General features: G+C 43.2%; 1 protein-coding gene and 1 non-coding gene across 3 annotated transcripts in view; one reads left to right on the top strand and one right to left on the bottom strand.

The window, feature by feature from the left end:
* The window catches only part of HTT (huntingtin), a 155,816-nt gene that overhangs the window by 129,432 nt on the left and 3,998 nt on the right, over nt 1-22,386 (bottom strand). For both annotated transcript variants that reach the window (XM_030920084.1, XM_030920090.1), the window contains exons 2-6: nt 17,877-17,960; nt 8,106-8,226; nt 4,091-4,150; nt 2,542-2,621; nt 278-416 (exon numbers count right to left, since the gene is read on the bottom strand). In XM_030920084.1, the coding sequence (XP_030775944.1) occupies nt 278-416; nt 2,542-2,621; nt 4,091-4,150; nt 8,106-8,226; nt 17,877-17,960 (484 nt within the window). The remainder of the gene's footprint in view (nt 1-277; nt 417-2,541; nt 2,622-4,090; nt 4,151-8,105; nt 8,227-17,876; nt 17,961-22,386) is intronic.
* On the top strand, nt 22,244-22,305 carry LOC115896147. The gene has a single exon (XR_004056095.1). It is a non-coding gene; the product is annotated as a U7 small nuclear RNA (small nuclear RNA).

Genomic DNA, 22,386 nt, shown 5'->3' with positions numbered 1-22,386 from the left:
AGTACACCGAAAACCAATCTGCTCTGGAAATATGCCTTCTGAATTTGCATCTATAAACCATCTCCCAATTCAACTCTTCACCCCACAGTAAGAAATCAGAAGTGGAAAGAAGTCTTTAGGTGCCTCAAAAATAACACAAATGATGGTAGTCTAAATTGCGACATACAACATACTCTAAGAAGCACTCCCACATGACTCCCTGTTCAGAAGCCCTAACCGTCCACAGACTCACTCACAGCGTCACTCGCATGTTTGTGATCTGAGGCAATAATCGTACCTTAATTTCATTGTCATTTGCAAAATTGCCGAAAGAAGCCATAATTTTGGGAACAGCTGCAGCCAAGGTCTCCTGGACTGATTCCTCGGGTCTCTTGCTTGTTCGACTTAGGCACGGCAGAAGGTTCACCAGGTAAGGCCTGTGTATTCAAAAGAACGCAAGTCATTCCTCCAGTTCTCCTTCAGGAGAAATAGAAGCAATTCGTTCCCTGTTAGGGAAAAGCCAGTTTCATATGCCAAACGGTCCCTAATGGGGATGGGCAAAGCTCAGCTGAAAGAACGGGAGAATGAAATGTGAATGAAGCTCAAGTGTCGGGATAATCCTTCATTTCTCTTATGATAACAGAGGATCTAAAAGGCTGGGTTTAAAAATTATTTGCAGTAAATCATAATACTTTTTAAAATACTCATTTTTTTAACTTGTTATTTATTTATTTTTTTTAATTTTCTTTTGAGACGGAGTCTCACTCTGTCGCCCAGGCTGGAGTGCAGTGGCGCGATCTCGGCTCACTGCAAGCTCCGCCTCATGGGTTTACGCCATTCTCCTGCTTCAGCCTCCCGAGTAGCTGGGACTACAGGCACCCGCCACCACGCCCGGCTAATTTTTTTTTGTATTTTTAGTAGAGACGGGGTTTCACTGTGTTAGCCAAGATGGTCTCGATCTCCTGACCTCATGACCCGCCCATCTCAGCCTCCCAAAGTGCTGGGATTACAGGAATACTCATTTTTAATTAGAAAATAATAGTGTAAGAAAATACCATTTTAAAAACAAAAACTTTTTAATGGAAATAAAGCTTTCCTGAAAAAGGAGAATTATAAATGGTGTCGTGAGGGGAGACGAAAAGCACAATGTGTAGGACACAGAGCAGTGAGTCACAGATCACAAGAATTCACCCAACAAACACAGTGACAGGGCAGGCCAGGTGCGAGGTGTCAGGAGTGGTGCAGCCCTGCCCTCTAGTGGCAGAGCCTGGCAACAAGCAGGGCCTCAGAGGGCAGTGACCACACCACCAGGCTCCTGGGACAGGGAAAGACAGGGAGGCTAGGGAAACCTCCCTAAGGAAATGACTGTTTTGCTGAGAACTGAGGGGAATAAACAAAACAAACAAACCATCAGGAGGAAGAAAAACGGGCACAAGAGTTTAAATAAGGGAATGACAAGACCCAATTATATTATTTAAGGTCACTTTGGCTGCTATGTGGAGAACCTGGATGTGTTACTTCAGAAATATAACACATTTTTGAAATGACAGTAAAAGAAAAAAGACTACACAAAAAGAAATTTCCTTAGTGATTATACCTCTGCACCCATATAAGCTTTTTTTTGTTTTTTTGTTTTTTGTTTTTTTGAGACAGGTCTCACTCTGTTGCCCAGGCTGGAGTGCAGTGATGTGATCTTGGCCCAACACGACCTCCACCTCCCAGGCTCAAGTGATCCTCCCACCTCAGCCTCTCGAGTAGCTGTGACTACAGGCACGCACCACCATGCCCGGCTAATTTTTGTATTTTTTGTAGAGGCGGGGTTTCACCATATTGCCTAGTCTGGATCAAGCCATTCACCTGCCTTGGCCTCCTGAAGTGCTGGGGTTACAGGTATGAGCCACTACACCCGACCCATATAAGATTCTTACTGAAACTCAGTTCATACTAATAGTGAGGGTTTAGACCATGTTCCCAGTGACTCAGGATGGAGCTGAGGGTCTATGGGACATCAGCATCAGCTTGTATTGCAGGTTAAGGAGGAGGGAGCTGATGAAAAGTAGTCCTACTTTTGTTTCTCAATCCGTTAAGACACAATTGTTTTGACTAGACAAAACTATTCACAGTGAAACAACCATATTTTTAACTCATGTAATAGACAAATGGATATTTTGCTATAACTCCTACAGTCAGCAATAATGAAACTGGTACCTCAACCTTCAACAATTTGGCAAGAATCATTTAAGCAAGTACTATGTGCAGACACTGTTACTGCTGTTTAGGCTGCAACAGAGCGTAAGACAGTAAGACCCCTGCTGTCCTGGGGCACACATCCCATAAGTCTCTTGGGGGAGGGGGGGATAGAAAATGAACAAGCACACAGACAGACTGTACGCAACACTTTCTGACACGGATTAGTGCTATGACGGAAACATAAACAGGGCAAGGTCGACTGCCATTTGGAGGGGGCAGAGCAGATTTCTGAAATGACATCTGAGCTGAGACATAAAGGATCAGTAGCAGCTGGCCCCCAACAAAAATCAACATCCAGAATGTACAACTTACCTGCATTTCTGAGGCCGAACCAGGTGAGCCAGCTCGGCAAACCTCCACAGGGCAGCACGCAAACTCCGAGGGGCACCATTCTGAGGGGGTGCAATGAGTGTCGCATTAAGAGTCACACACACTAGTCACCAAGAGGGTTGCATAGAAACGAAGCATTTTCTTTCATTGTTACTTTCTATTTTTAGAGAAAAGGCCATTTAAATGCATAAAACATCTGGTAACTACTTTAAGATCTAGCGGGCTTTAATTATAAAGACATAAAGTAAGTTACCATTTTTAATTCCCATCTCATCTAATAAAAAGTAACCTTTTGAAGAAAAGTAAAGCAAGAGTCTAGCAAACAGCATTTCCTCCTAGCTGTTAATTATTGAATAAAGATGAAATTCCACACATGCTGCTCAACAGAGTGAAGTTTGTTCAGTGATGGAAATAAGGGCCCAAGACCTGGTATTCGATAGCACAGAGGAGGGATTATAGACAATAAGATATAGTCAATAATTTTTTTTTTTTGAGACAGGGTCTCACTTGCTCGCCCAGGCTGAAGGGCAGTGGCATAATCTCAGCTCACTGTAGATTCAACCTTCCAGGCTTCATTTATCCTCCCACCTCCACCTCCCAAGTAACTGGGACTATAGTTGTGCACCACCGCACCTAGCTCATTTCTGTACAGACAGCGTTTTGCCATGTTGCCCATGCTGGTCTCAAACTCCTGGTCTCAAACAATCCACCTGCCTCAGCTTCCTAAAGTGCTGGGACTACAGGTGCGAGCCACCACACCCGGACTGATTTTATTTCTTTTTTTTTTTTTTTTTTTTTTTGAGATGAAGTCTCACTTTGTTGCCCAGGCTGGAGTGCAGTGGCGTGATCACAGCTCAATGCAACCTCTACCACCCAGGTTCAAGTGATTCTCCCACCTCAGCCTCCCGAGTAGCTGGGATTACAGGCGCCCGCCACCACGACCAGCTAATTTTTGTATTTTTAGTAGAGACAGGGTTTCTCCATATTGGCCAGGCTGGTCTCGAACTCCTGATCTCAGGTGATCACCAGCCTCAGCCTCCCAAAATGCTGGGATTACAGGCATGAGCCACCGTGCCCTATTTTAGTTATTTTAAAATGTACAATCAGGCCCGGTGCGGTGGCTCACACCTGTAATCCCAGCACTTTGGGAGGCCGAGGTGGGTGGATCACCTGAGGTCAGGAGTTTAAGACCAGCCCAAAGTTTGCTTGAACTTGGGAGGCGGAGGCTGCAGTGAGCCAAGATCATGCCACTGCACTCCAGCCTGGATGAAAAAGCAAGACTCTATCTCAAAAATAAAATAAAATAAAATAAAATAAGTAAAAGAGTGTAACTGGATTGTTTGTAACACAAAGGATAAATGCTTGAGGGGATGGATAGTCAACTTTCCATGATGTGATTATGTATCATATACCTGTATCAAAATATCTCATATACCTCATAAATATATACACTTACATGTACCTACAAAATATGTATACCTATAAAAATTTAAAATTTAAGACATTTTTAAAAAAGAAAAGCAGGGCCCACCTTTTTAATTTCTTTATAGAGCTCGAGCTGTAACCTTGGAAGATTAGAATCCATCAAAGCCTACAACAAAACACAAGAGATTTATTTATGGAAGACACATCCCATCATCAGTTCTAAAATGAGCTAAAAGGAAACTAAGATTTCAATTTTGGGGCAAAGCAAAACATAATAGCAACTAAATTAAGAACATATTCATTACGAAAGAAAGAAGCAAATATATGCAGGAAGTTACTGAATAAACTAGATACAGGTCATTCACTTAAACAGAAAAATGGAAAGAAAAACAATTTAACTTTCACTATCATCAAATACTACATAACATCAAAATTAAAATGGGAGATGGTTCAAATATAATAAATCCTGGCTGGCGGGGTGGCTCATGCCTGTAATCCCAGCACTTTGGAACGCTGAGGCGGGCAGATCACCTGAGGTTAGGAGTTTGAAACCAGCCTGACCAACATGGAAAAACCCCGTCTCTACTAAAAAATACAAAAATTGTCGGGCGTGGTGGTGGGTGCCTGTAATCCTAGCTACTCAAGAGGCTGAAACAGGAGAATTGCTTGAACCCGGGAGGCGGAGGTTGCGGTGAGCCAAAATCACACCATTGCACTCCAGCCTGGGCAACAAGAGCAAAACTCTATCTCAAAAAAAATAAAAGTATATGTATATAATTTTTATTTTTGTATATAAATCCTAAAGCCCCTGGAGTAAATCTTCAATCTTCACTAGCAGAACATTCTGTTGGATGACACAGGCTCAGACGGTGCCCTGGACATCTGCAGGGTCCCAGGCACTGTGGGTATACTTAGAAAACCACAGACCCGCACTCTGGCCCAGAACACTCTCGAGGCCGAGTCCCGCATGCCTTCTGCAGGTGTGGCCCCTCCTCACTGTCAGGTATGCCCATGGTCCCCTGTCCCCCTGACCCAGAGCCCACGGCCAGCTAGGGCCCCATGTTCCTCACAGCACATCTCTCAACCCTCCTTGCTCACTTGTGAGGCTAAACCAGAAATTATGTCCACATGGTCAACTTCAAGCCAGTAACGATGCTAACGGCACAAAGTCCACATTAGGAAAGGGTTTCTCAAGCTAAGGGACAGGACGGGGAAGACTTTGGTGCCCCACTCTCACCCATGGGAGCCTTCTCTTCCAAATGCTTGCCCACCCAAGAGGGAGGAAGCTGTGCCAAACATCAGTCGATGATCTCTTTGATCGTGGTATGGGCAGTCGATATAAATGGACTGAGGTGTATCTTAGTAAAACTTGTGGGTTAACCTACTGGGTCAGCAAGCTTGAAAATCAAAACCAGATCACATTCTGGGAAATTCTGAGGGATAACAACATCTCAGAAATGTTTAAATCCTGATCCTGTTGTTGAATTTGTCCTGAAAGTCCTTAAATGAGCAAAGCGAACTGGACATTTATTTAAACATTACTTCTTAAATAAAACTAGAAGCCTTATCAAACCTTGATTTAGCTTTACAAATGTTTTGTAAACAAATACCAAGCTTACTTTATAAGAGAAAACTAAAACTCGGCCCCTCCTAAGAGCAGGGAATGGGCTCTCACAATCTACGCCAGTCGCTGGGTGATGGCAGCGCGCCCGTGGCCTCTTCCCTCTTGCCCCTGCTTCTGCAGACACTCAGGTGACTGCCTCTCCTCACAGCCCTGCCACCATCCTGGCTCAAGGCCCCGCACTCCTGCTGGGCCTACTCACTCCCACCTGGACTCCCTCCCACCTCTGTCCTCCTCTATCCCACGTCCTTACCAGGTCACTCTTCCTAAATGATACACTCCCCCAACCACATCAAAAGTCTTCAAGAGCCCCTAATTCTCCACCCAACAAGGTACAACCCCTTGACCTGACTCTCAGGGTGTCCCACTCTCTGGCAGCATAAGATGGGTTCCCCCTCCTCTCAGCCTCCACAGCTTCCTGGCACCCCTCGAACCAAGAGGCAGCGATGATTAAGAAGGTCTCCAATCTACCCTTTCACCTATTGACTATTGTCTCCAGGAAGCCTTCCCTGCCTCCCTAGACAGAAATTACTTCGGCCTCCTGACGGTGGTGATTTGTCAGTGCCTCACAGAACGGAGACTTTATGCCACATATGAAGTTCTTGCTGGACACACATGCTTCACCGCCTGAGACTAACCTACTTGAGGGTGGCGTGCTGCCAGGCTATGTCAGATACCCAGTGCATTTCTCTACATTTTCTTGGGCTAAGTAGAACCTGGTTCTCACCATACACACACAGCCACACTCATGAGAAGACAAAGTCTAGGACCTGAAGGCTAAGTGACCATGCCTGTGCTCCCTACACCTGGCCTGGGGTCACACGTGCTCTCCCACGCCTGCCCCTCCTCTGCCACAGTGAGAGCAAACCTAGCCAGATCCTGATCCCACTGCCAGCCCACTGGGCCTGGCAACTGTGTCATCTGAGGAAGCAGGAATCTGAGAGCAGCCAAACCCTGCTGCACCAAACTTAAGCAGAAGGGAGAAATGGCTGGAAACAAAGAAGAGGAAATGGGAAAGAAGAAAGGAGACAACCAGGAAGAGCACCTGAGACCTAAAACCACAACCCAGGGCCATGGCCTACAGCCCTCAGACACACCAAGCCACTGTGTCCAGCAATCCCTAGAAAAAGATGAAGGAGGTTTAAAAAAGAACAATACTGACACGTTAAATGGCCAACATTAGAAGAGTTTCTGGTCAAATTGTTTTCTCTGCCCTCTTAACGTCCCATTTGCCGTGAACCAAGGCAACCTGGGATAGTCCTCTTTTTAGATTTTCTGACTCTGAGGACCAAATATCAAGAACTGAAACATCAAGGGCCAGGCACAGTGGCTCACACCTGTGATCCCAGCACTTTGTGAAACCAAGGAGGGAGGATTACTTGAGCCCAGGTGTTCAAGACCAGCCTGGGCAACCTGGCGAGATCCCATACCTACAAATAATTTTTAAAATTAGCTGGGCATGGTGGTGCACGCCTGTAGTCCCAGCTACTCAAGAGGCCAAACCAGGACGATAGCTTGAGCCCAGTAGCTCAAGGCTGCAGTGAGCCATGATCAGCCACTGCACTCCAGCCTGGGTGACTGAGCGAGACCCTGTCTCATCCAAAAAAGACGGCCCTGGTCCTGCCAGTGGGAATAACAGAAGCAAGGAAGGATATTTAGGCCTGTAGAAAAGCAAGCTTAACTGGAAGCAGGCCCTAAATACGCTATGGGATGCCATCCACAGGCAAGTGGTGCCAACGACCAGCAGGCACAGAGAACAAGGTGAAACTGATACGGGTCACCGCATGAGTGAGATGCGAGCAAAGCAGGAATTGCAAGCAGAGAGAGATGACAGTGACCACTCCAGGGACAAGAGAGGGAGCTAGAATCCTAAGACTCCAGAGAAGCCAGCGTCCTGACCACAGAAAGTGTGATTAGCCAAACAACAAAGTGCTAGCCACAAAGGAAAGATTCCCTGGGCAAAAGGATAGCATGGAATCCATGTGATGGAAAAAGAGAAGCAGTGCCACACCCATCAATCTGGCTGCATAAGAGTGTAAGGATGTCATGATTAATAAGAATACTTCTTACCACTTTGAGGATCCGGTAGTGGCAATCAGTGCATTTAATCCTCACACAGACACACACTCATACACATGCCACAAAAACTTTGATCCCATTTTATAGTTAAGAAAACTGAGACTCATAGAAATGTGGGCATAGCTCTGGCTTCTCTGGTACCTGTAGTGACATTTTCCCAGGAGCATCCAGTGGCCACCATCGGTTCCCTTCATTGACCTAGGCACCATGCAGGCACAAGGGTCAACACAGTTCCTTCTGACCAGGCAGGTGTGGCAAGCAATGCGGGCAGATACCAGAGCACCTCCAAACCACACACCAGAAAGGAAAAAAGTGCAGACATCCTCAGGGGCTCAAAACAGAAGAACACTCAACGATGGCTTCTTCTCTTAGCCTACAACAATGATATTTCTGAGGAGAACACCATCCACACGGTTCTTACTTTGATAACTTTGTTGAGGCATTCGTCAGCCACCATTCTGACATCCGACTCTGCGTCATCACTGCACAGCAGAAAAAGTTCCATAGCGATGCCCAGAAGTTTCTGAAATTCTGGAGAATTTCTAAGCAAAAAAGAAGAGAAACTGTCAAGAGGAGCCTAAGGTGACATGACAATGAAATGTAATGAGGTATCCGGTGTCCTGCATGGAATTCTGGAACAGAAAAGGGACATTACATAGAAATTAAGGAAATCTGAATAAAGTCTGCACTTTAGTTAACAGCACATCGATATTGATTCATTAAACATGAAAATGTCTCACACTAAATTAACATAATAACTGGAGTAACTGGATGTAGGGTATATGAAAACTCTTACCCTAATTTTTTTCTATAAATCTAAAACTATTCCAAAATAAAGTTTATTTGTTAAAAAAGAAGAGATTGTACTTGTAAGGCAATTCTCATTTTTTCTTTTTAAATTTTCGTTTGAAAACTTCAGATACTTCAATCCCAGAAAACCCGCTGCTCTCTGTCAAAAGTTTACTTTTACTCTTAACCTACGATATTCTTGAAACCTTGAAAATCAGTTCAGCAGTATATCTCTCTTGCCCCTTTTTAATTTTGCTTTCAGTATGGGCCAAAGTATAACCATATTTCACCCTAAGATGCCAGACGATCATGGTCACATTGTGTTTTTGTTGTGCTAGATAAACTATCAAAGAGTCACAAAACCTGGAGTTTACTATTCGTAAACTATTTGTAAATGTTTAATTGAAAGAAGCTGTTTAGACCATCATGCTCCAACTGTCCGAACAAAGCCAAGAGAGAGCTCAACTGATGAGCCACGTCCATGAAACTGACTTCACAGCATTTGGAAGCATCCAAACCAGTAACACAAGGATGTTCTTGAAGTAAGCCCAAGAATAGCAAATCCCAGTAATACAGGGGATGTGCTATTTTTGAAGCATCAAAATGAGATTGCTCTTTCATGATCTCAATCTAACTTACTCTGAAACCAAATCTCCTTGTCTCTTTATCTCTAGGTAAAAATTGCAAACAATGGTTGGAAGATAGCCATGAGCCTAAGAGGCACCAAAGGTCCACATCAGTAATGATCAACAAACTTACAAAAGCATAAAACAAAATGTGCCACTTAGCAATATTTCAGACCTTATCTATGTGGAATACAGCCCTGAATAACGAACTGAGGAAAGGTCTTTGAAAAGCTAGATCATTCCAACACTGTGCTCCAAAGCAGTACTGTCAACAGAAACAGAATGTAAGCTACACTTTTATATTTCCCAGCTGACACATCAAAAGTAAAAATAAAACAGGCAAGATTTTCATAATATTTCATTTAACCCAATACACCCAAAGTATTATTTCAACATGTAATTAATGTGAAGAAATGATTAAGATACACAACAACATTTTTTACAGCACATCTCAATTCAGACACTAAATTTTCATCAGAAAACCTTTACCTGTGATTAGCCTTCATAAAATTCAGTTGAAAAAGTTCATATACCATTTCCAACCACACTTAAAAGTTTTCCAGTGACTAAATATTGATTTTTACATTTAAATTTAATAAAATAGATATAGGGCTAATCAGTTTATCTATTTCTTCTTGAGAGAGCTTTAATAGTTTGTGTGTCTTCCAAGGAACGTATCTATTTCATCTATAAGTTATCAAATTTATTGGCATAAAGTTGTTCATAATATTCCCATATACTCCTTTTTATTATTATTATTTTTTGAGATGGAGTCTCGCTCTGTCACCCAGGCTGGAGTGCAATGGCGCAATCTCAGCTCACTGCAACCTCTGCCTCTCAGGTTCAAGCAATTCTCCTGCCTCAGCCTCCCGAGTAGCTGGGACTACAGGCGTACGGCACCACGACCAGCTAATTTTTATATTTTTAGTAGAGATGGAGTGTCACCATGTTGGGCAGGCTGGTCTCAAACTCCTGACCTCAGGTGATCTGTCCACCTCGGCCTCCAAAGTGCTGGGATTACAGGCGTGAGCCACCACACCTGCCTCATATAGTCCTTTTAATATCTATATAATCTATACTACTGTCATCTCCCTCATTCCTGATATTGATAATTTGTGACTTCACTTTTTTTCCTATCAGTCTCATGAATTTATTGATGTTCTTGATGAACTAGCTTTTGGTTTTACTGATTTTCTATGTATTTGTTTTCTATTTTACTGACTTCCGCTCTTATCTCTATGATGTCCACTCTTCTAGTAACTGTTTTTGTTTTTGAGACAAGGGCTCATTCTGTTGCCCAGGGTGGAGCGCAGTGGCACAATCACAGTTCACTGCAGCCTCAACCTCCCAGGCTCAGGCAATCCTCCCACCTTAGACTCCTGGTTAGCTGGGACTACAGGCACATGCCACCACACCTGGCTAATTTTCCGTGTTTTTTGTAGATATGGAGTCTCCCTATGCTGCCCAGGCTGGTCTTGAACAGCCAGTCTCAAACAATCCGCCTGCCTCGGCCTCCCAAAGTGGCAGAAGTGCAGGCGTGAGCCACTGTACCTGGCCCTTCTGGTAACTCTGGATTCCATTTGCTTGTCATTTTCAAGTTTCCCAAGGTAGAAGCTGGGTCACTGATTTGAAATCTTTCTTTCCTAAAACAGGCATTTAATGCTAGAAATCTCCCTTTACTATACTATAACAGCACCCCACAAGTATAGAAATCTGTTGTTTTCATATCAGTCAATCCAAAAGACTTTCAAATTTCCCTTTTGACATCACTTCTGACCCATGGGTCACTTAGAAATGAGTTTTTCCACATATCTGAGGCTTTTCCAGGTTATCTTCCTATAATACATTCCAACTTAATGATACTGAGGTCAGAAAACATACTCTGGATAATTTGAATGCGTTTAATTTAGAGACTTGTTTTATGGCCCTGCATCTGCTCTATCTTGGCAGACATTCTGTGAGCACTTGAGAGAGTGTCTCTTCTGCTGGTGCCGGGTGGAGTGTCCTGTAAATGCCAATCAGGTTGCATGGGGACGGTGCTGTTCAAGTGTTCTAGATCCAGATATTATGGCTACGTGTTCTACAAATCATTGAGAGAGGCTACTGAAATCTCTATCACTGTGGATTTGTCTGTGTCTACTCGTAGTCATCAGGCTTTGCTTAGTGTATTTTAGCTCTGTAGTGCATAAACATCTCAGCTTGTTATGCTTGTTTATGCATCTCAGGTGCATAAACATTTCAGCTTGTTATGCGGGGCTGATGAATGAATCCCCTTCGTTATTATGAAACAACCATCTCATCCTGGGCAGTAGCCTTTGCTCTGAAATCTACTTTGCCTGATATTAACAGAACCAGTCTAGCTTGCATCTAATTCTTGCAAGCACGGTGAACTTCTTTCTGTTCTGTTACTTGTAGGCTATTTTTGCCTTTACATTTAGAATATGTTTCTTGCAGGCAGCAGCACATACTGGGTCTTACTTTTCCATTCAATCTGAAAAATATCTTTTACATTTAATGTCCTTTTTGACATAACTAGGTTTAAATCAACCATCAAGCTCTTTCTTTCCTTTATTTGCCTCTTCCCCTATTTCTGGCTTCTTTGGGATTCACTATTTTTATGATTCTAATCTCCTTTTTTGGTTCATTAGCTATAACTCCTTGTTGTGCTTTTAGTTGTTGCTTAATTGTTTATACTATGTACCTTTATCACAATCTATTTTGATGATATTATGCCATTTCACATGCAGCATAAATTAGTTTCCTGCAGCTGCTGTAACAAATTACCACAAACTGTGTGGCTTAAAACAAACAAAAAAAAATTTATTCTTTCACAGTTTTAGAGACCAGAGTCCAAAATTAGTATCACTGAGCTGAAATTAAGGAACTGGCAGCACCACGTTCCCTCTGGAGTAGGCTCTAAAGGAGAATTGCTCCTACCTCTTCCAGCTTTGGTGGCTACCGCATTCCTTGGCTTATAGCTTCATCACTCCAATTTTCAAGGCCAGCACCTTCAAATCTTTCTGTTCTATCTTCACATGGCCTTCTCTGTGTATGTAAAATCTCCCTCTGCCCCCTTTTCATACACATGTGATTGCATTTAGTGCCTACCCAAATCATCCAAGACAGCCCCCTCATCTCAAGATCCTGAATTTAATCACACCATGAAACCATTTCCTTATAAAGTAATATTTACAGGTTCCAGGGATTAGGACTCACTATCTTTTGGGAAAAGAGGGGAACATTATTCTGTCCAGCACAAATACATGTCAATTTCTGCTCTTCCAGCCTTTATGCTATTGTCATACAATTCACTTCTACATGTTATAAACACTGAAATAAATTATTTTTGTTGCAAACATTTAATTAATCTCTTTTTAATATTAGGCGGGGTCAGAGTAACGAAACGTAGTCTGGGGCTAGGCAGGCAAACCCTTCTGAGTACTCTACCTGCTGCTCTACGAGAGCTGAGGTTTTCCTCTCCAACTTGTGTGATTACAAATTCTTCCTGGTCCTGTGTGGGTTTCAGCAGTTGTTCCTTCTAATCCTTTTAAGCGGTTCTACCTGCAGCCCTGGGTCATTTCCTCACGAGCATGTGCTCATCAATACTCAGCTACACACATGAGAGGGTACGAAGAGGGTACTGTGTAGTTCTCCGGAGCTCCCTCTGTAGCTCTCTTCCCTGGCATTCTTCCATACGGGCTCTAGCCACCTTGCATCTCTGGACTCCCAGCTCTGCCTCCTCAACCCAGCAAACCACTGGCTCAGCCTCAGTTTCCTCTCAGTTTTTCCTCTTGCCATGGCCAGGCAGCAATGTAAGGAAATTGTAGGGCTCTCCACATTAATTTTCCTGTGATAACTACTCTTCTTTGCCTGATGCCCAATAACTTGAAAACCACTGTTACATATATTTTATCCATTTTCAACTATTTCAAGGCAAGAAGATAAATGCTGTCCTTGTTATTCTATCTTAGCTAGAAGCAAAAATCTTTCATTATTTTTTAACTGAATTTTTTAACACATTGTTAATATATTTTCCAGTCACAAATATAAATATCTATTGATCAGAAGTGGTGGCTCATGCCTGTAATCTCAGTGCTTTGGGAGGCCAAGGTGGGAGGATCGCTTGGGCCCAGGAATTCTAGATCAGCCTGGGCAACATAGCAAGATCCTATCTATAAAACATTTAAAAATTAGCCAGGTATAGCAGCACTGCCTAAAGTCCCCCAGGTACTCAAAAGGCTGAGGCAGAAGGATCACTTGCGCCCAGAGGTTCAGGCTGCAGTGGGCTATGATTGTGCAACTGCATTCAGCCTGGGTGACAGAGTAAGACCCTGTCTCTAAAAAAAAATTTTTTTAATAAAAAGTAAACAAGAAAAAAAAAATCTATGAATGTTAACTAACACTCTCTTGTATAAATGTATCTGGCCAGGTGCAGTGGCTCAGGCCTCTAATCCTGACACTTTGGGAGGCCGAGTGGGATGGATCACAAGGTCAGGAGTTCGAGACCAGTCTGGTCAACACAGTGAAACCCCATCTCTACTAAAAATACAAAAAATTAGCTGGGTGTGGAGGTGTGAGCCTGTATTCCCAACTACTCGGGAGGCTGAGGCAGGAGAATCATGTGAACCCAGGAGGCGGAGGTTGCAGTGAGCTGAGATCGCACTGTCGCACTCTGGCCCAGGCAACAGTGCAAGACCCTGTCTCAATAAATAAATAATGTATCTTAATTTTTCAATCCCCCTTTTAGTGGTAACCTATTAAGGTTATTTTTAATTTTCTAATGGGATGAACAGCACTGCACCAATATCATTACACACTTTCCTAGGGTAAGCGCCCTAGGTCAGACACATAATAATCTAAAGCTTTATGTTTTCCCAAATTGCCTTCTTAGAAGGTTGTATCACCTCTGACAAAAATCTGCATATTCTTAATGTTTGCCAACTTGATAGGTAAAAAAGGTTCTTAGTTTTGTTTTAGTCTCAGTCTACTGATTACTAGGGTCCTAATCAGCTTGAGCTGCTATAACAAAATACTACATATAGACTAGGTGTTTTAAACAGCAGGCACTTACTCGTCACAGTTCTGGAGGCTGGGAGTCGGAGAACAAGGTGCCGACGGGTTGACAGTCTTTTCTTAATGATTTATAATTGCTCTTTACACAGGCTAGTAACCTTTGATCTACACGCTGTCAATACTTTCCCCAAGTTCAATTTACTTTCAATTTTGTTGAAGGTGGATTTTGACATATTGAACTATATTCCAGTTAAAACAGTTTTTCCTGTATAATGTTAGCCTTCCTCAAACTAAGATTACATTTTTTGAAGAAAGTATTTCATTTTTTCACATTTAGGTAATTAATCAGAATTTTATGCTTGTTTGCAATATGAGGTAGAGATATGATGTTGTCCCAAAGTCAGAGAAATACATCATTTCCCTCATTTCCCTACTAATACAAATATGTTACACCCATCATAAATCCACATAGATACACATACTCTTCTTTCTGTTCTATACCGGTTCTAATGTCCAATCACTGTTTTAATGTCACATATATTGTCTCACCATATTAGCGTTGATTTCTTCTTTTTTTCTTTTATTTTGAGACAGAATTTTGCTCTTGTCACCCAGGCTGGAGTGCAGTGGTGCCATCTAGGCTTACCACAACCTACACCTCCTGGGTTCAAGCAATTCTCCTGCCTCAGCCTTCCAAGTAGCTGGGACTACAGGTGCCTGCCGCCACGCCCGGCTAATTTTTTGCATTTTTAGTAGAGACGGGGTTTCACCATGTTAGCCAGGATGGTCTCGATTTCCTGACCTCGTGATCCACCCGCCTCGGCCTCCCAAAGTGCTGGGATTACAGGCGTGAGCCACCGCGCCCGGCCTACATGAGGTTTTAAATGACTTCCTACATTGAAAACCTCAGAAGCTGCCATTTATATAACCTCATTGGAGACAAAAATCAGTCTAGCACAAAAGCTATAAAAAAGTTCCAAAGGTTTAATTATATTTTAGGGGAGTTAACAGGAAACAGCGATGATCAGTAAGTTTTCATAAAACATATTTATATAAAATATCACCTTCGGCTATATACCCTGAAATCCCTGCAAAGTATAGAGTGTATCCTATGAAATCATGGATAACCTCTGTGATCCCAAAAAATCCTTTTAACATGCTCTTCTGTAGAACAAGAAGCATAATGAACTCTCAGCATTACTCCATAAAAACAAGAGACAGACTAATGTGAAAACCATTAAGTTATTATTTTGATTTAATATGGCAAATAGAACCACAAATCAATCTTAAGATGTCTCAACGTGCTTTACTAATATGTGAATATGAGCCAACATTCCATGAATTCCATTTAAAAATGCTCAAAAGACAAAATGACAAGAATAAAGCCTGAGGCACTCAGATTGGAAGAGATCTTGTTTCCTGGGTCAATAAGCTTTCAGAGAGAAATTATATTCTCTGAGACCTGGATGGTGGAAATCAGATGAATAATCACCAAATGTTTGCCAAGCATTTAGAGTCATTTCACAAAAAAACTGAAGATGGCCGGGCACAGTGTCTCATGCCTATAATCCCAGCACTTTGGGAGGCTGAGGTGGGCGGATCACGAGGTCAGGAGACCGAGACCATCCTGGCTAACACAGTGAAACCCTGTCTCTACTAAAAATACAAAAATTTGGCCAGGTGTGGTGGTGGGCACCTGTAGTCCCAGCTACTTGGGAGGCTGAGGCAGGAGAATGGCGTGAACCCAGGAGGCAGAAATTGCAGTGAGCCGAGATGGCGCCACTGCACTCCAGCCTGGGCGACAGAGCGAGACTCCGTCTCTAAAAAACAAAAAAAGTAAAGATAACATATAGCTTTGGATGATGGGCATCGCAATGGGATGTGCTTCCCGTTCAGGTGGCTAATGAACACATCTATCGCAGTTACTTCTTCACAGTGTTTCACATGCATCGTCTGATCCCACAAGAACTGTGTAACGGGGGATTACATTTCAAACGTGAGCCAGTAAGGCTCAAACACGTTAAAGCTTATCTAAAATCACCCAGCTTACACAGGCAGCAGACATAGAATTCAAACTTTTTTTTTCCTACTTTTATCATAGTGTTGTATTCTACAATAGCATGCTAACTTAGAATTTTTATATTTTTATTTTCAGGACATATGCTCAATTGTTATTTCATTTTCTTCCCACAATATTTCTACAAATTAGACAGAAACAGAACAGAATCATACACAGTATTTCACAAACAATAGAAATGAGTTAACCTAAAATGAAAAGGTTTTCTGAAATCACTTTGAAAGTATATAATACAAATGCACAGAGGCATTAAAAATAAGCAGATCACCAAAAAAAAAGACAAATTCTGTAGGATTCCACTTGTATGAGGTCTCCAGAGCAGTTACACTTATACAGAGAGAGAGTAGAAAGGGGCTACAGGAAAGGATGGATGATCGGGAGTTTAATGAAGACAGATGTTCCGTTTTGAGAGATGAAAAACTTATGAAGTAGACGGCAGTGACGGCTGTACAACATTACGAATATATATACCGAACTGTACACCTAAAAATGGTTAAGATAGTAAATGTTATATGTGTTTTACCACAATAAAAAGAAAACAGTGAAAAGCAATGGCCAAGAGGAAATTTTTTAAAAAAACAAATGAATCACGCCTGTAATCCCAGCACTTTGGGAGGCTGAGGCGGGCCGATCACCTGAGGTTGGGAGGTTGAGATCAGCCTGACCGACATGGAGAAACCCTGTCTCTATTAAAAATATAAAATTAGCTGGGCGTGGTGGCACATGCCTGTAACCCCAGCTACTCAAGAGACTAAGGCAGGAGAATCACTTGAGCCAGGAGGCGGAGTTGCAGTGAGCCGAGATCACACCACTGCACTCCAGCCTGGGCAACAAGAGTGAAACTCTGTCTCAAAAAAAAACTAAAAAAAAGAATCACCACACATTTTTGTCAGTACTAAAATCAAGATTATTTGTCTAAAAATTTTTTTCTCACTGACTATAAAGAGCTTTTTCTAGCTTCTACCAGGAAAATAACATGAATTATTTATTCCAAGGGAAAGTAAAGCAAGGTAACTATTTCACACATGCCCATCTGGGTAACAGAATTCAGATATCATAGGTGCATATGTCTCCTACTCAGCCAGTGGAAACAGGCCTAAATATATTTACCATCTACAGCTACTAGGAAGAACGGTCAGAAAGATAGTCAAAAGCAAAGCAGCTACAAAAGAAGGTGCTGCTAGTTCACCCCGGTGAGAAAGATCAAGCAAGGAAAACTGACCTCCAGTCAATGCCCCATGACCCCACTAATCCCAAAGCACAGAGGAGTGGGCTCCAGCCACTGCTAGGAGCACCAGTACAATAGGACAGCAAACTGCCAAAAAAAGCAAATGAAAGAGACCAAGTGGACCGCCTTGTGTTGTTCCCACTGTTACAACAAATGCAAAAATATCAAACCACAGAGGATTTTAAAATAACTATAGTTGCTAAGGGTGTTAACTAAACATAAACATGTTGTTCAATTACCATAATGGTTTTAATTTTTGCATAAAAGATTACAAAAAGGGAACATTATTCATTTTAGTGTCTGGATATCCTTGTATATAGCCAGAAATATGGGAAAAGGGTCCTTCTTCATGGATTTTTGAATCCATTTAAAATAACTGGGACACAGAATATTCTAGCCCATTAAGACTGAAAGTATACAAAGTCCTTATTTTCTCTAGACAGTTCAAAGTGCAATTACCTGACAGACTGTGCCACTATGTTTTCACATATTGTCAGACAATGATTCACACGGTCTTTCTTGGTAGCTGAAAGTTCTTTCTTTCTAAAAATAAGAAAAAAGAAGAAAGAAATGAATATGTGTTCAATTACCCACTCCACTTACTTCTACACCTCATTCATTCATTCAATGAGGGTTTCTCGACTACTATTAATAAACTGTTATACTCCATGCTGGGGGCAGAATGGGGATCTGGACAGGGAAGCACAGCGCATGAGCTCACCAATGGCTTTCAAGCTACACTGCGCACAGAAAAAACAGATGATGGTTTTAAAAATGAACTAAGGCCGGGCGCGGTGGCTCAAGCCTGTAATCCCAGCACTTTGGGAGGCCGAGACGGGCGGATCATGAGGTCAGGAGATCGAGACCATCCTGGCTAATACGGTGAAACCCCGTCTCTACTAAAAAATACAAAAAACTAGCCGGGCGACGAGGCGGGCGCCTGTAGTCCCAGCTACTCGGGAGGCTGAGACAGGAGAATGGCGTGAACCCGGGAGGCGGAGCTTGCAGTGAGCTGAGAGCCGGCCACTGCACTCCAGCCTGGGCGGCAGAGCAAGACTCCGTCTCAAAAAAAATAAAATAAAATGAACTAAAGCAGTTCATTTCCCCCATTTTATTTCATTTTACTTTTTTTTAGAGTCAGGATCTTGCTCTACTGCCCAGGCTAGAGTACAGTAGCACAATCATGGCTCACTTTAGCCTTAAACTCCTGGGCTGAAAGGATCCTCCCAACTCAGCCTCCTGAGTGGTGGGGACCACAGGCATGCACCACTGGGCCTGGCTAATTTTTTTTAAATGTTTTGTAGAGACGGGGCCTCACTATGTTGCCCAATCGCTCAACCTCCTGGCCTCAAGCGATATTCCCATCTTGGCCCCCAAAGTGCTGGGATCATAGGTATGAGCCACCATGACTGGCCTCATTTCCCCCATTAAAGAGAGAAAAAATTGAAGTGCCAACCATGATGTGCCCAAGAACACACAGATTTGAAGTCATAGAGCCAGCATTTAAACCCAGGTCTTCCGGCTTTAAATCTCCTCTGTATTTCACCAATACTCAATTTCACGTTTGGATCATGTGTTAGCATCACTAAAGGCGAACTGCATCTTACAACCAATGGTATAGTTTGATTAGAAACTTTTTTTCTTTCACAGAAGATGATGGCAAAGATTACAAGAGATGGGAAATTCAATTCAAAGAAACACAATATAATACCTACTCTATATACCAGGCTGCCTTCAATTCTCAAAATCGGTAACTGACTGCAGTCAACATACCACACAGACCTCAGTAAAACACAAAAAATGGCTAACCGCTTCTATATCCCCGAATAGCTGGGAATAAGCCTCCTATGAAGACTTCTCAGCCAAGCAAAAGGAGATAAACAGCCTGGCAAAGATGATCAGGCTAAAGGTGCCTCCTTCCTACCCAAACCTATGGCTTCAGATGTCTTCGCAATTGGCACTATCAAAATAAAGTAGAGAGGGGTGATGCAAAACATAGAACCAACTAAAAACAACTAAACTAAAAGACTACTAAGTTTTTGAGAAAATTATATTACCAAAGAAATAAAAAATTTAACTTAAAAACACTGCCTTGCTATCTCATTTTGTCCAATAAGCAACCTTGGAAGTTTAAGAAACTAAAACTAATTCCTTCCCCCATGGAATTTAGTTAGATGATGAACTGATAACTCAAACTGACTTGTTCTACATGAAAAGTAAGTATGGTAATTAAGTGAAAAATAAACCACCTTGCTCTGAGCAAGAACTGGAAAAACAGGGTAAGAACAGTCCTGGCTTTGCCCGGCGCGGTGGCTCAAGCCTGTAATCCCAGCACTTTGGGAGGCCGAGACGGGCGGATCACGAGGTCAGGAGATCGAGACCATCCTGGCTAACACTGTGAAACCCCGTCTCTACTAAAAAAATACAAAAAACTAGCCGGGCGAGGTGGCGGGCGCCTGTAGTCCCAGCTACTTGGGAGGCTGAGGCAGGAGAATGGCGGTAAACCCGGGAGGCGGAGCTTGCAGTGAGCTGAGATTCGGCCACTGCACTCCAGCCCGGGCGACAGAGCGAGACTCCGTCTCAAAAAAAAAAAAAGAATCCAGTATCCAGAATATACAAAGGACTGTTACAATTCGACAATAAAAATACAAAGGGAAAAGAATAAGAACAAGAGTTTGCAAGCTAAGTGTAAGAAAGAGCCTGGGTTCTGACTGGGTGCAGTGGCCCACACCTGTAATCCCAGCACTTTGGCAGGCTGAGGCGGGTTGATCACCTAAGGTCAGGAGTTCGAGACCAGCCTGGCCAACATGATGAAACCCCGTCCCTACTAAAAATACAAAAATTAGCTGGGCATGGTGGTGTGCGCCTGTAATCCCAGATACTCGGAAGGCTGAGGCAGAAGAATCACTTGAACCCAGGAGGCGGAGGTTGTAGTGAGCCAAGATCGCATCATTGCATTCCGGCCCAGGTGACAAGAGCGAAACTCCGTTTCAAAAAAAAAAGAAAGAGCCTGGGTTCCTTAACTTATTGCTGAATTTCCCCAAACAGACTTATTTTTGTCTTCTGATAAGCTCTTGCTTGTTACCAGTTTAAGCTATTGCAGCAGGATTTTCTGTTACTTGCAGCTGAATACAAACCCAACTGATAACGCCAGCTACTGCTAAATTGTTATACTTAGCAGAGTTCAACAAGTACAGTTGCTTCTGCATTCAAAATCCAGTCATTCCTCACACTGCCCACAGCCGGTACCCTGACAGAACCCACCATGCTTATCTGAGCTCTGCAGTGGCTTCCTAACTGGTTTCTGCTTTTGTCCATGTTCCCCTTCACTCTGTTGTCAGCCAGAGTTCAGTTAAGAATGAAATTCAGATCATGCTACTCCTCTGCTCTAATCCTCCAGTGACATCCCATCTCACTCACATAAATGCCAATATCTTTATTCCATCTACAAGGCAAGTAGTATTGGTCTGATATGGCACACCCTTGACCTCTTGGACTTTACCTCTTACTACAAATGTCCCCCTCACTCAATTCACCCAACTAAAATGGCACCCTTGCTATTCCTCAAACAGGAAGACTTTGGACCTGTTCCCCCTATCTGGAATACCCCTACTCCATACACCTTTACGCTAGACTCTTAACTCGCCTGAGGTCTTTACTCAAAGCTATCATCTGGCCAGGCATGGTGACTCACACCTACAGTCCCAACACGTTGTGAGGTCAAGGTGGGAGGATCACTTGAGCCCAGGAGTTCAAGGCTGCAGTAAGCTACGATTGTGATGCTGCATTCCAGCCTGGGTTAAAGAGCAAGACCCTGTCCCACCACTCCCCCCAAAAAAACAGCTGTCACCTCAGTGGACCTTCCCTGAACACCCTATTTAAAATATTAACACTGGCCAGGCATGGTGGCTCATGCCTGTAATCCTAGCACTTTGGGAGGCCTAGGCAGGCAGATCACATGAGGCTGGGAGTTCGAGACCAGTCTGGCCATCGTGGTGAAATCCCATCTCTACTAAAAACACAAAAATTACCCAGGCGTGGCCAGGCGCAGTGGCTCACACCTATAATCCCGGCACTTTGGGAGGCCGAGGCGGGTGGATCACGAGGTCAAGAGATCGAGACCATCTTGGCCAATATGGTGAAACCCCGTTTCTACTAAATATACAAAAATTAGCCAAGCGTGGTGGCACATGCCTGTAGTCCTAGCTACTCGGGAAGCTGACGCAGGAGAATCGCTTGAACCCGGGAGGCAGAGGTTGCAGTGTGCCGAGATCGCACCACCGCAGTCCAGCCTAGCAACAAAGCAAGACTCCGTCTCAAAAAAAAAAAAAAAAATTACAGGCCGGGCGTGGTGCCTCATGCCTGTAATCCCAGCACTTTGGGAGGCCGAGGTGGGCGGATCACGAGGTGAGGAGATCAAGACCATCCTGGCTGACACAGTGAAACCCCATCTCTACTAAAAATACAAAAAATTAGCTGGGCGTGGTGGCGGGCGCCTGTAGTCCCAGCTACTTGGGAGGCTGAGGCAGGAGAATGGCGTGAACCCGGGAGGCGGAGCTTGCAGTGAGCCAAGATGCACTCCAGCCTGGGCGACAGAGCAAGACTCAGGGGGGAAAAAAAAATTACCCAGGCGTGACGGTGCATGTCTATAATCCCAGCTAATCAGGAGGCTGAGGCATAAGAATCGCTTGAACCCAAGAGGCAGAGGTTGCAGTGAGCCAAGATCACACCAGTGCACTGCAGCCTGGCTGACAAAGCAAGACTGCCTCAAAAAACAAAACAAAACAAAACAAAATAAAATAAAATAAAATAAAAATGTCAACACTTAGTGCTACAGCTTTTTTGGAAGTTGTCTAGCAGGCTTTCTGGGTTTTGCTGGAAAGCCCTTAAAAAATTTTTTTTTAATAAAAATAAGTTAACACTTGATTAACCCTGACATTTCCCTATCCCATTCCCTGCTTTGACGTTC

This window comes from Rhinopithecus roxellana, chromosome 2, assembly GCF_007565055.1.
Source record: "Rhinopithecus roxellana isolate Shanxi Qingling chromosome 2, ASM756505v1, whole genome shotgun sequence".
Lineage (NCBI taxonomy): Eukaryota > Metazoa > Chordata > Mammalia > Primates > Cercopithecidae > Rhinopithecus > Rhinopithecus roxellana.
The sequence above is the reverse complement of the archived record's forward strand: the minus strand, read 5'-3'. Positions and strand labels throughout refer to the sequence as shown.